Source organism: Macaca nemestrina, chromosome 7 (genome assembly GCF_043159975.1).
Source record: "Macaca nemestrina isolate mMacNem1 chromosome 7, mMacNem.hap1, whole genome shotgun sequence".
Lineage (NCBI taxonomy): Eukaryota > Metazoa > Chordata > Mammalia > Primates > Cercopithecidae > Macaca > Macaca nemestrina.
In genome coordinates, this window is record NC_092131.1 from 77,571,190 (window position 1) to 77,585,528 (window position 14,339).

At 36.9% G+C, this 14,339-nt stretch overlaps 1 protein-coding gene across 5 annotated transcripts in view; it reads right to left on the reverse strand.

The window, feature by feature from the left end:
• The window catches only part of LOC105477923 (G2/M-phase specific E3 ubiquitin protein ligase), a 57,338-nt gene that overhangs the window by 3,028 nt on the left and 39,971 nt on the right, over positions 1-14,339 (reverse strand). For all 5 annotated transcript variants that reach the window (XM_011734789.3, XM_011734787.2, XM_011734793.2 and 2 more), the window contains 5 exons: positions 12,829-12,953; positions 12,593-12,725; positions 8,676-8,983; positions 6,114-6,295; positions 1,757-1,929 (listed from right to left, as the gene is read on the reverse strand). In XM_011734789.3, coding sequence (XP_011733091.1) covers positions 1,757-1,929; positions 6,114-6,295; positions 8,676-8,983; positions 12,593-12,725; positions 12,829-12,953 — 921 coding nt within the window. The remainder of the gene's footprint in view (positions 1-1,756; positions 1,930-6,113; positions 6,296-8,675; positions 8,984-12,592; positions 12,726-12,828; positions 12,954-14,339) is intronic.

Below are 14,339 nucleotides of genomic sequence, written 5' to 3' on the forward strand. Positions count from 1 at the left end.
GGAGAATGGCGTGAACCCGGGAGGCGGAGCTTGCAGTGAGCTGAGATCGCGCCACTGCACTCCAGCCTGGGCTGGGCGACAGAGCGAGAGTCGGTCTCAAAAAAAAAAAGAAAAGAAAATGTTAAGTAAAAATCATGCAATACGGAATCTGAATTAGAAGTATCAGGACACACTCATAATGGATCTTTAAAAAAAGTTTGATTTAAAAAAAATAGATAAAAATAGATTTAAAAACCCTTGACTTTTCTAATTTGGGTTCACTGAAAAGTCCTAGATACCATGACCAACCCAGCAAAATGAAGACTCTCTAATATCCAGACTGTGGTTGTGAATTACCCATTTCCCATTAAAAATAACAAAGGTTCCTTAGGCTAAAATGTGCAAAATAAGTCTGAAACACCTTCTGATACCATATAGCAAAAAAGCTTACAAAGACCATTAAGGCTCACATCAAAAGAATTAAAAACAACAACATAAAGAGACTTATACTGATCCAAGACATATAAACTTCAGTAATGATATTAACTATGAAGATTTTAAACACATCAAATATATTTAAATCTATGGATTAATGATACTACATTTTTTTAAATGAATTGATCAGGTTTGAGATGATATCTGGTATCGGCTTTAAAATAATACTGGAGTCAATAACAAGGGTAGGATATAGATGAACAAGACAGGCACAGGTTAGTAAGTGTTAGATCTGGATGGTGATTACAGACTACTTTCATATGTGTATTTCCATTATTTAAAAAAATTGTAAGAGTGTAAGGAGATACATAAGTTGTCTAACTTAGACCAGTGTTCTAAACTAAAAGACAGCAAGAATCATACATACTTTGTGAATCAAAGAATGGTCAATATACCATCCTGGCTAACACGGTGAAACCCCGTCTCTACTAAAAAAAATACAAAAAAAAATTAGCCGGGCGAGGTGGCGGGCGCCTGTACTCCCAGCTACTCGGGAGGCTGAGGCAGGAGAATGGCGTGAACCCGGGAGGCGGGGCTTGCAGTGAGCTGAGATCCGGCCACTGCACTCCAGCCTGGGCAACAGAGCTAGACTCCGTCTCAAAAAAAAAAAAAAAAAAAAAAAAAAAAGAATGGTCAATATATATACTACCCAGCAGATAAAAGGTACTCAATAAATAGTTATTAAATGAATGCACAGAGATTAGTTGGCTCATGTAGTAAGAGTTTTAAAAAGAGTATTTTTTAGAAAAAAATTTATAATCTGAAATAGTGATTATTTCTATGAAAGCATCATACATTTACACAATTCTTTATTTTTTTTGAGAGGGGGTCTTGCTCTGTCACCCAGGCTGGAGTGCAGTGGCATGATCTTGGCTCACTTGGGTTCAAGCAATTCTCTACCCTCAGCCTCCCAAGTAGCTGAGATGACAGGCACCCACCACCATGCCCGGCGAATTTTTGTATTTTAGTAGAGACAGGGTTTCACCATGTTGGTCGGGCTGGTCTTAAACTCCTGACCTCAAATGATCCACCTGCCCCAGCCTCCCAAAGTGCTGGAATTACAGTCGTGAGTGAGCCACCCCACCCGACCTACACAATGCTTATTAAATGATCAGAACAGTAATCATCCCAAAAAGGCTTAAGTTATTATTTTAAAATAGCATTTAAATTTTTTTCTGAGAAAAACATCTCACTTATTACCAAATATATCTCACATTACAAGATAATTAACCACTTTAAACATGTAATTTGAGAGAGCCATATATTAATAGAAACAACTTACCTTTCAAAGGGTGCTTGGACTCTCTGAATTACATGGTATACAAGTATGTCTTTTACTAACATATATTTATCACTTAATGTCGTTATAAGTCTGAGACATCCAATTAACTCAAGGTAGTTATAGCATTCATTTATTACTGACTTTAAGTCAGCTACAGTTGTTGCAGTATTTATCTGTAACGAAGGAGAAAATACAGCCACTTTACCCATTTACTTTTGAGTGACATGTACATTTCAAATGATATTAATTTATACTCAAATTTCTGAGTACATATGGGTGCAGTGAAAGTAAACCAAGAAGTATTTTTCTAGAATAAATGTCTGATGATCCAGTTCAACAAATTTGTCTATTTCTGCCTTCAAGAAATCCAGAGTATAATGAAACTATTTGTAAAGAAGGAAATAACTGACACTGAAAAATTATATAGCACTAGGTAAGACTAGCAACTAGGGAGGCTGAGGTGGGAGGCTTGCCTGAGGCCAGAAGTTCAAGAACAGCCTGGGCAACACAGCTAGTCCCCTTCTCTAAAGAAAAAAAAAAAAAAAAAAAAAAAAAAAAAAGGCCTGTTGTGGGTGGCATACACCTGTAGTTCTAGCTACTCGGGAAGCTGAGGTAGAAGGATTTTGAGCCCAGGAGTTGGAGGTTCAGTGAGCTATGATCGTACCAATGTACTCTAGCCTGGGTGACAGACTGAGACCTTATCTCTTAAAAAGAAAAGAAAAAAAAAAAGAGAAAAGTTACCTAGCACTAGATAGGCAAGAAAGATGACCTGGGAATTCATGAAAAAGAGTATCAGCTGAGAATTAAAAGATGGACAGAATTTTACCAAGAGCATTTTAGTGAACAGCGTAAACAAAGAAATACTTGGCCATCTATGTGGAAGTGAAAGTGAAAGACAAGTGAAAGTGCAAGACACTTTCATACAGGTAAGCTCTTAAAGGTACAGATGGAAAATGTTAAAAATAGGAAACAATCCATTAACAGAAAATTTACTTACAATTTCCTTTTCCTAAAACATTCTTAGAGATTTACGTGACTTCTTCTCATTCATTCAAAATCTCTGCTGAAATCTCTGAAGTTTTTCATGACTATTATGCTCAAAATACTATCTTTACACCCTGTCAGAGTAATAATTGGGTGTATGTTGCCTCATCCCTGCAAACCCTCAACCCTGCTGGGCACATAGCCAAACTTTTGCTGCAGCTAGGTGGGGCTACATGACTGTTCAATGGGATGTAAGTAAAAACAATGTCTCAAATTTCCCTGCTCTCAACTTCCACTTTTCTCCTTTAAGAGCAAGCTTCAACCATGTGGATGAAGACAATAATGCTAAGTGTTACACGATAATGAGAGGGAGGAACTCAAGTCCTTAGATGGTTTTGTAAATCACGATGTATCTCGAAAACAGAGGGCCATCTGTATAAAGGGCCAGATAGCATTTTATGCTTTTCAAACTATATGATATCTGTTGCAGCTACTCAACTCTACCACTGTAGTGTGAAAGCAGTCAGATCAGTAGCAAATGGGCATGGTTGCCCAATGTAACCATTTACCAAACAGGCAACAGGCCAGAACTTGACCTACAGGCCATTTTTTGTGCCAACTCTTACCCTAAAATCTAGACAATGGATTTTACGGAGCAGTAAACATCTGCCTTCTTTGAGCCACTGTCTTTCTGTGTCTACGTGATACAGAAGTTTAGCCTAAAACCTAACTTATATATACTCCAACCTTTATCTATCTCCTTTCTTTAATTCTGTTGTATGTATGTCTGTATGTATATATTTATGTATATATTTTATTTATTTGGGATGGAGTCTCACTTTGTTGCCCATGCTGGAGTGCAGTGGTGTGATCCTGGTTCACTGCAACCGCCGCCTCCCAGGCTCAAATGAGCCTTTCAAGTAGCTGGGACTATAGGCGCACGCCACCACACCCGGCTAATTTTTTTGCATTTTTAGTAAAGATGGGGTTTCACCATGTTGGCCAGCCTGGTCTCGAAATCCTGACCCCTGGTGATACGCCCGCCTCGGCCTCCCAAAGTGTTGGGATTACAGGCATGAGCCACTGCACCTGGCCATATTCTGTTTTATTTAGCATTATCATACATTTTACTACATGACAGTATATTATATTTGTTGTTTATCTTCTGTGTTCTCTCTTAATGTAAACTCCAAGAAGGTAGTGACTTTGCCTCACTACTCTATCTTTAGTAACAAAACAGTACAGAGTACATAGTATTTCTTAAATGAACAAACACTGGATAAAAAGTACAGAAACTGGAGTAGATAAAGCCATGAAGAGAGGTGAAGGTCTTAAATGCCCTAATGAAGAGCTTAAACTTTGTTCAACAGGCAATGAGAAGCCATTGGGGGATTCCTGAGGAAGAAAGCAATATGGTCAAAACTGTACTTTTGGAAGAATCATCCCAAATAAGAATATTAGAACAACATTCTAATTGTTTAAGCCTAGGGAAAATTTGAGTTTGGTAAAAAAGGCACACTAGAAATAGGAAGTAAAGGTTGATGATAAGTCAGTCTTAGAGATAGGTGACTTGACATACAACTGGAAAATGGAGGAGTATGAAAATGACTCTCCAGGACAGCTTGGAAATAAGAAATCTCTTGGAAAGAAAAGGCAAACAGGTAAAAACAAAACAAAAAAGCCCCCCAAAAAACAATCAAACAAAAAATTCTGGGAAAAATACTATTTTCATCTTAAACATGTTGGACTCAATGTGCTACAAGACCCAGGTCTTATCTGTATATAAGAGTCCAGAGGCTCAAAAATACAGGTCTGTGAATCATTCAGAAAGATTACAGGAGAGAAGCAGCTCTCCAAATAATAAAGAATGAGGACTGTTAAGACAACACTGAAAAATGCTGTTTCAGGGGTAAGAAGAAAAAGAAGTAAGAAGTATTAAAGAGAGAATCATCAGAAGTAGAAGGAAGTACAATATTAAATAAAATATTGCAGAGAAATTCTAAGTGGTAATTGCAGAAGTCACAGCAGATGAAAAATTAGAAAAGGACTTTGGACATGGATATTTAGAGCCTCGGATATAAACTATGAACTAGCTAACTTGAGACTTGTGGTAGGGACAGAAGCCTGATTACAAGAAATAAAGAGGAAATAGGAAGTAGAGACAATGAAGCTTAAATACACTTTTTTTTTTTAGTAAAGAGGACACAAAAGGAAAAACAAAGAATTAAAGGGGTCAATTTAAAACACAGTGTTAGGATAAGCAGTCTTAGGGCAAATGAAGGAATTGTTATAATACACTACAGCAACTCACACTTCAGCAGTGCTCACTCTGTGACTTAGAAACTGAGGTTGAGTAAGATTAACATGCCCAAAGTGACATAGCATATAGTAGTTATAAGAGCTGGCATTCAAAGTAAAATCTGACTTCTGAGCCTATGCTTTATTTTATTTTACTTTATTTTATTTTTTGAGACGGTGTCTCCCTCTGTTGCCCAGGCTGGAGTGCAGTGGTGTGAGCTCGGCTCACTGCAACCTCAATCCGCTGGGTTCAAGTTATTCTTGTGCCTCAACCTCCAGAGTAGCTGGGAATATAGGCACACGCCACCACGCCCGGCTAAGGCCTATGCTTCTAATCATTAAACAACACTGTCTGTTAATTGAGACAATGGATAGAGTATGCTTAAATAGGAGGGAGGTTAAGGAAGAAAAGTTAAATGGCTTACATTGTCTCAGTTTCTAAAGCAGTAACATGTTGGCAATGACACTTATATGGCATTATGATAAATGAGTGTTTGTACATGTGACATGTTTAGTACAGGACCCATTATAAGTGCTGAATAAATTGTAACTATTTTTAGGAGGATGCATTAAGTCCTCCCTGATCCCTACCACCTGTTCCCCTTTGGAAGAAATTCAGCCTGGTCTTTCTCTCCATCTATCATTCATACCTCCCTATAGAAGGAAGGAAAAGTATTCTAACTGGTAAGCCAAATCTTTACTCTCTTCAGATCCACCGGCCTTGCATCAAAGTGCACTTTCATCTACTTTCTAGCATGCAATAGGGAATCTGCCTCAAGTTGTCTCTAGCAAGGCAGGCAAATCCATGTATTTCTGAGGAGCATTCACAAGCCATGTTGAACACAGACCAAAATCACATCATCCAATTGGTTTTACTAACATTAAACCTGCACTTTAATCTCCAGCCATCTGACTTTTAAAACTATCTTTTAACTGGTTCAGAACTCCACTGGTAAACAGAAATATATGTTTACAATCCCTAACTCCTTCATAGATATTATTTTATTGCAGATCATTTACATTAAAAGATACCTAGAATGTAGTGTGCATTTTAATAAACAGATCCATTGCTTACCCTGATTATAATCTGTGCCACATCAAAGTCTGAAACATCATCTAAAATTGGCTGGGTATTTTCTGGTCCATAAACAAGGCAGTTAAACAAGGTTTTAGAAAAGAAACCAGGTGAAGGACCACCGTGAACTAAAGAAATGGCAAGCATTTTGCCAGCTTCATAGTAAAGATTCTCTTTCAGAGCTGTAAATACACATGAAATTATATCAAATACACTTCTATTATTGTAAGATAACCATCATTTTAAATATATATTAAAAATTAGTCCAAAAATCTAAGCATTAGATAAATATAATGCTTAGAAGCTACCATTATGTAGAAAATATAGATCTCACCTAAAATATAAAAAAAGACACATTTTTCTGAATATAAAGTAAAAATCTATTGTAGAAAACATAAAACACAATAAACATACCACCATAATAACCACTGTAAACACTTTGGTGCATAGTCATGCACGATATTAGGATGTTGTGGTCAAGAATGGATGAAATACATTAAAGGTGGTCCCTAAGATTATAATGAAGCTGAAAAACTCCTATGACCTAGTGATGTTATACTGTCATAGCACAATGCATTACCTTTTGTATATTTAGATATACATATACTTACCATCGTGTTACAATTGTCTACAGTATTCAGTAGAGTAACATGTTATACAGGTTTGCAGTCTAGAACCAATAGGCTTTACCATATAGCCTCGGTGTGTAGTAGGCTACATCAACCAGGTTTCCGTTAAGTACACTTTACGATCTTTGCACAATCATGAAATTGCCTACTGACACATTTCTCAGAACATACCCCTGTTACTAAGTGACAAATGACTGTATTTGTACCTCTTTGTGTATATAAATATAAAAACAATTTGACTTATGTTTTATCCACTTATTATATTGTAAACTTTTTATCATACTGCTCAAAATTACTCAAATCTATAGTTAATAAATGTATTTAGACTAACTTAGAGATGTGCTATAATGCAAACCATCCCCCTATTACTGGCTATCCTGGCTAAGTGACATTTCCAACTATATGAGACATAATGTTATAGTCAACATCTACTCACATATTCTTGTTTATATTTATTTGATTAGAATTCCTACATATGGTATTAATAGGTCAAAGGATAGGAACATTTTTAAGGTTCTTGATCTATATCACTAAATAATCTTTCCCAAAGGCACAAATTTACTCTCAACAGTACATGCTGTCTTACCTTACTGTCAGAGCTTGAATTAAAATTGTCATTTCAAATGTATTAGCAACTCTGATGTGTCAAAACAATCAAGTAAATTTTTCCTTAATTTTTAAATTGTTGAAAGCAACTTATTAATAAGGGACATTAACAATACCTGCGCAATAATCTTATAAGTTACATATTCATAATCACATTTTACAGATGAAGAAACTGAGATCCAGAGAGAGTAACTAAGGATGTAAAGAACTAGATGTGTACAAACTTGAATTCAGATTCTGTGATTTAAATTCACGTACTCTCCACCATACCAAAGCTGCCTTGAGTTAACATTACTATTTGGAAAGCTTTTTATTTATTTTTATGTTTTATTTATTTATTTATTTATTTTTTTGGAGACGGAGTCTCGCTGTATCTCCCAGGCTGGAGTGCAGTGGCGTGATCTCGGCTCACTGCAAGCTCCGCCTCCCGGGTTCACGCCATTCTCCCGCCTCAGCCTCCCAAGTAGCTGAGACTACAGGCGCCCGCCACCACGCCCGGCTAGTTTTTTGTATTTTTAGTAGAGACGGGGTTTCACCATGTTAGCCAGGATAGTCTCGATCTCCTGACCTCGTGATCCACCCGCCTCGGCCTCCCAATTTTTATGTTTTATTTTAAAGGGAGTTTACAATTAAACTGTGTGAACTATACAGAGTAAAAATGATGCTTTCGGCAATGGTGAGGATGTTTACAAAAAATATAGCAGGAAATTCAAATGAAATGAAACGAAATGCCTTCTCATTTTCTTTTGAATTTCCTATTGCAGCAAAAGTAGTAAAAAAGCCCCTAAAAGAGAATGCTAGAATTACCCACTGTTTTGAGATGCCTGTTATAATTACCTTAAGTTCTCACCAATAGTAAAGACAGAAAACTATCATATACATAATTGTGCAAAAAAAAAAAAAATTATTGCAAACAAAAGTATACTGAAAAATTGGTTACATGTGGACTAGGAAACTATGTTATAAAAACTCTATGTTAACCGCAAATTCCAAATATACAAACAAGAGGAATTCAAATAATCATCCCCATTTGGCCACTCTATTAAAATGAGATTAAAGATAAAGTTACACTTAATTATGTATTAATTTTTAGAAGAATATTGCTATAAAGAATGTATATTCTTAAATAAAAAATGTTTCACCACAAAATTTACTTTTTCAACTGTCACTCCCCCTTCCCACTTTCCTGTGATTCTGTCAGTAGTTTATTAACAAAGTGAACTGTATATTTAGAGCACAGGTATTAAATATCAATTCTAACCAGCTATCTATCTCTTTTTCTATACATGTGATATTTGGTATATACAACAATAAATAAAATAATTACCTTGAGAATTTAGAGACAAGTTCTTTGACAAGGACCCTTCAAACAATGATGAGTTCTCAAGATGTTGCATTAAGAGACTCAGAAATTCTTGCTTTGATCCAGGATGCTCACTTCCAAAATTATCATTTTCAATAACATATGCTACTTCAATTGCATATGAAGGATTAAAGTTTCGATTTCTGAATGCATCTAAGGCACTAGTCCAGATATTGGCTTTGTTGATATATAATCTTTTAGTTTTTTTTTTAATTTGGAATCCTAACTCTATTAATAGTGTTGATACATTTCTTCTAAATTTGCTGCCTTGCCTATAAAACATGAATTTAAACATAGAGATAAGTACTTTAAAGTACTTTATGTGAAACAGCAGTTATATAGCCAATAAAACATGACGAGGGAAAAAAAAAGATTAATAGGATATTCTTTCCCAACTTCCATCCAAAATCGTACCAATGGCTGCTACTAGAACCAAAAACAGTTATTTGATAATCTTAGTTTTAAATTCTTGATTCCTCATCCCAATCTTTTACCAAATTAGAATCATTTACAAGAAAGTTGATAGATAATTATCTCAAATTTAACCAACCAGTGAATTCCGGTTTACTAATCAGAATCTCAGGCCGGGCGCAGTGGCTCACACCTATAATCCCAGCACTTTGGGAGGCAGAGGAGGGCGGATCACCTGTGGTCAGGAGTTCGAGACCAGCGTGACCCACAGGGAGAAACCCTGTCTCTCTATTAAAAATACAAAATAAGGCCGGGCGCAGTGGCTCAAGCCTGTAATCCCAGCACTTTGGGAGGCCGAGACGGGCGGATCACGAGGTCAGGAGATCGAGATCATCCTGGCTGACACGGTGAAACCCTGTCTCTACTAAAACAATACAAAAAACTAGCCAGGCGAGGTGGCAGGTGCCTGTAGTCCCAGCTACTTGGGAGGCTGAGGCAGGAGAATGGTGTAAACCTGGGAGGCGGAACTTGCAGTGAGCTGAGATCCGGCCACTGCACTCCAGCCTGGGCAACAGAGCGAGACTCCATCTCAAGCAAGCAAGCAAACAAACAAACAAACAAACAAAATAAGCCGGGTGTGGTGGCGCATGCCTGTAATCCCAGCTACTCGGGTGGCTGAGGCAGGAGAATCACTTGAACCAGGGAAACGGAGGTTGCGGTGAGCCGAGATCGCGCCATTGCACTCCAGCCTGGGCAACGAGAGCGAAACTCCGTCTCAAAAATAAATAAATAAATAAATAAATGAATAAATAAATAAAGCCCAAACTCTCACCTTCCTGGCTAATGGCTATAATTAAGTTTTTTAATTGTAGTTTACTTCACGTTTACTGTATCCTTTTGTTAAAAAAGCAAATGTAATCTCTGCTTACTATGTAAGAAAATGTCTTTGAGAGATTACAAAATATATTTTAAATCATAAAGTCATAATTAACAGTAGAGCTAATATTATAAACAGAATTCACAATTCCTAAAATAGTACCTTTTAGTCTAGACCAGTAAGTCACGAAGTGTGGTCCCAGACCAGCAGCAGCATTGCCCCAGAACTTGTTAGAAATGCAAATTATTGAGCCCTACAGCACATCTATAGAATCAGAACCTGTCGGCATGAAGTCCAGCAATCTGTTTTAACAATCCAAGTGACTATATAACCCAGCTCAATCACTCCTTCCCTCAGTTTCTCCATCTGTAACTGGAATTAATGTTCTCAAAAATAAATTTGTTTTGGGCAATGCCCATGGATCATTTTCTATACCAAGTATGAATTTGTCCCACCCCAAGACATTACAGTGCCCTAGTGTGGGCCAGGTTTTGCTTTTTCTTTTTTTATATCATCCTCTCTTCATTAACTTATGTTGAATAAAAGCTAAAGTCCTTTGGAAGTAAGACAATTCTTCAGAAACATACCTTTTTTATAGTATGTTGATTCCTTGCTCCTGCCTGATCAGGGGAATGTTGATGCTATTCTTCTAAACATGACTACATGTTAAAGCAGGAGCAAGGAGTCAAGCTTCCCTGGTGTAACATCTTTGGAAATCTAAATATTAAAATTATTTTAAAATAATGTGAACATCTATTTTGATACTAAAAGTATAACAATATTTGTAACAGATTTTTCCGTAGAGTTAACACAAGTGGCATAGTAAAACAGATATTCTTCAAATTTTGAAGAGTACTTAATATTCTACCTGTCTACAAATTCAGTTATCAAATGTCTTCACAAAAATTATCTTTACTATCTTCTAAGGTTTTAAACTTGAAACTTTTTTTTTAGAGACAAGGTCTTGCTGTGCCACTCAGGAGAGAGTATAGTGGCATGATCATAGCTCATTGCAGCTTGACCTCCTGGGCTCAAATGATCTTCCCACCTCAGCCTCTTGCCCAGCTAGGACTACAGGTGCACACCACCATATCTGGTTATTTTCTTAAAATATTTTTGTTGAGACGAAGTCTCCTAACATTGCCCAGGCTGGTTTCAAACTCCAGGGTTCAAATGATCCTCCCACTTTAGCCTCCCAAACTGTTGGGATTACAGGTATGAGCCACCATACCCAAACTGAAATTATTTTTAACAAGAATGTATTTCATCATGTTTAGCGACTAATTTTCTACTTCTTCCCTATTGGATAAAGCAAGGCTCTAAAAACTCTTTTGCAAATCTATATAAACATAAAAATCTTAACTACAGCTGAACAAATACCCAACATTATAAAGATGTAATTCCAATCTTATTTAATTAAGATTTTGAAAGTAACTTATTATTTTGCTACTTTTTTTTTTTTTTTTTTTTTTTTTTTTTGAGAGTCTCGGTTCTGTCACCAGGCTGGAGTACAGTGGCACAATCTTGGCTCACTGCAACCTCTGCCTCCTGGGTTCAAGCGATTCTCCTGCCTCAGCCTCCCAAGTAGCTGGGACTACAGATGCCCAGCTAAATTTTGTATTTTTAATAGAGATAGGGTTTCACCATGTTGGCCAGGATGTTCTCGATCTCTCAACCTCTAGGTCTCCCAAAGTGCTGGGATTACAGGCATGAGCCACGACACCCAGCCTATTTTGCTATCTTATGGGAACAGAAATTAATGTGATAATAGTATGTACGCCTTAAACTTTCTAAAGGGAAGAGCTGACATTTAGACTCCTGACATTGACAGTAAACAAGCAAACAATGATTATAACATCAAAGCTCACACCTGTAATCCCAACATTTTGGGAGGCGAAGGTGGGAAGACTACTTGAGACCAGGAGTTCAAGACCAGCCTAGGCAACATAGCAAGATGTCCATCTCTACAAAAATTTAAAAATTAGCTAAGCATGGTGGCATGCATCTGTAGTTCCAGAGACTTGGTAGGTTCAGGTGGGAGGATCACTTGCACCCAGGAGATTGGGGCTGCAGTGAGCCATGATCATGCCACTGTACTCCAGCCTGGTAACAGAGCGAGACTTTATTTCTAAAAAAAAGACAAAAGACAAAAAATTTCTATTTTAAATAGGATTCTTTCCTTTTAATAAGGTGACATGGTATGCTTGATATTTTAATTTCCTGTCTTACTCTATAATCAAATAACATTTTAAGCACATTTTCCAGATCAGTGTTTTTCAAACTATCTTGAAAGTGATCTATAATAAAAAATATATTTTACATCATTACTCCATACACAAAAAAATTAATTAGGATAGATACACTTTTCCCAAGTATGATGCATTTTGGTATTTTGTATTCTATTCAATCCCATTTCATTTTCTTTAAAATGCTGGTTGCATTGATTTCATGATCACACGCTGGGTCCTGAAGGTTGAAAAACACTCTTCTAGACTACTATATGATCACCTAATATTCTAAATGTGTATGGCATTTCCTATCATAATTTTCTCCAAATAGATTTTTATGTATTTCTCCAATTCAAAATACATACCTCAGTAGATCTTTACTCTGGGATCCAGGTGACTGCCTGGGTAATTTAGGTGATGACTCTTCCAACAAACAATCTGTAATCCCCACATTATTAGAGTTGGGTAATACATGTTTTTTGGCTTTTTGGAACTCTCCTACAGATTTAAATTTCCATGTTAGCATAACAGAGATATAGGTAAAAACTTTTAAATAATACACATTTGAATAAAAACTTTATTCAAAATTACAAAAAATTACCTGAATTGTAGATAATACCCCTACATTCCAAACACTCCCAATTTTGCTCCCATGACCGTAGTGAGGAGCAGGCTAAATGTGTGCCACTGGAACCACAACACTGACAGCGCTTTATTTCCCATTTGCTGAGGACATAAAGAAAAGCGGACACTTACATTTCGTTTATTCTAGTTTCAACCACTAGCAATGTCCACAGGGCCTGCCTTCTTACACACACACACACACGCACACACCCACCCAATCGATTTTCTAAAAGAGGAAAAAGATTATCTGCTTCTCTAAATATCTCTAATGTAAAAACCAAAACTAACTTATCACACTCATATGCACATACACGAAGAATATAAACATCAGACATGATTAAGAGGGAGAAAATAAATTTTCCTTTCTATTTAGAGATGACTATGCTTACAGGGAGATTGCTGTGTCAGTGTGTCTGATATGGAAGAAACATTCAGTAAATTTCAAGGTGAGGAATATTTCCTAAAATAAGCTTGCTCAAACACCTCAGATATTGCGCAGTTCAACAGAATCCAGACCTCCTACCTGGCTCATATTTATATTCTCTGTCATCTGTTCCCAGCTCCATGTTTCCCCCTGTGTTATGTGATGTATGCCATCACATATTCATATTCATATTTTCTCCATGACTATGTGTGTGGGCTATAGTGTGGGGCTCCAGCCTTTTTGTTGGGTATGACTACACCTTCTCTGTTTAGAAACAGATTTAGCTCCCTGCGTGTGTGAAAGTGTGAGTGGCGAGAGGTAACTAGACATCATCCCTACCCCAGAGGTGGGGGCATATCATCCCTCTGTGTGGGTGTGCATATGTTAGTGTGTGTCCTCTATATGTGAGAGTCTCTGCCCAGTGACAACAATAAGGAGGAAGAAACAGCTAACCTAAGTGCTTATTATGCTCCAAGTCCAGTTCTCGCTGTGTTCATATGAAAAGTTTAATCCTCACAATTGTAGAAGGTAGATAGAACCACTGTTACTTCCATTTTAAAGAAGAAATCAAGGCACAGAGGGGTCAATAACTTGTCCACTCAAGTTCACATTAGCCAAGTCTCAGACTGAGGTTTCCACTTCAGTTTATCTAGCTTCAGACATGCTCTTAAGCACTAACCATGCTGCCTTTCACTAAAACTGCCTTCCTCTCACTAGGATGAGAGGGTATGAGATTACAAAGCAGTCATTCAGATAGACAATATCTTTGTCCTAGAAAGAAAAGTTGTAACTACTGATTGAGAGACCAATGGTATACAAGAAATACATATAGGCAAAGAACAGCCTAAAATAAATTTGAAAAATATCAATATTATGAATGTATTGCTTCTTAAAATCCTATATACATTATGTCATCTATGCCTCAGCAAAACTCTTGAGGGAGGTATTATTGGTGTTAATGAATGAATAATCAGGGTCACTAGATAAGTAACACAGGCAAGAATACAGTTACTTGACACCTTCAATGAGATCTCTGCCTTCTAAGAATTTTTGGTTTAATAGCA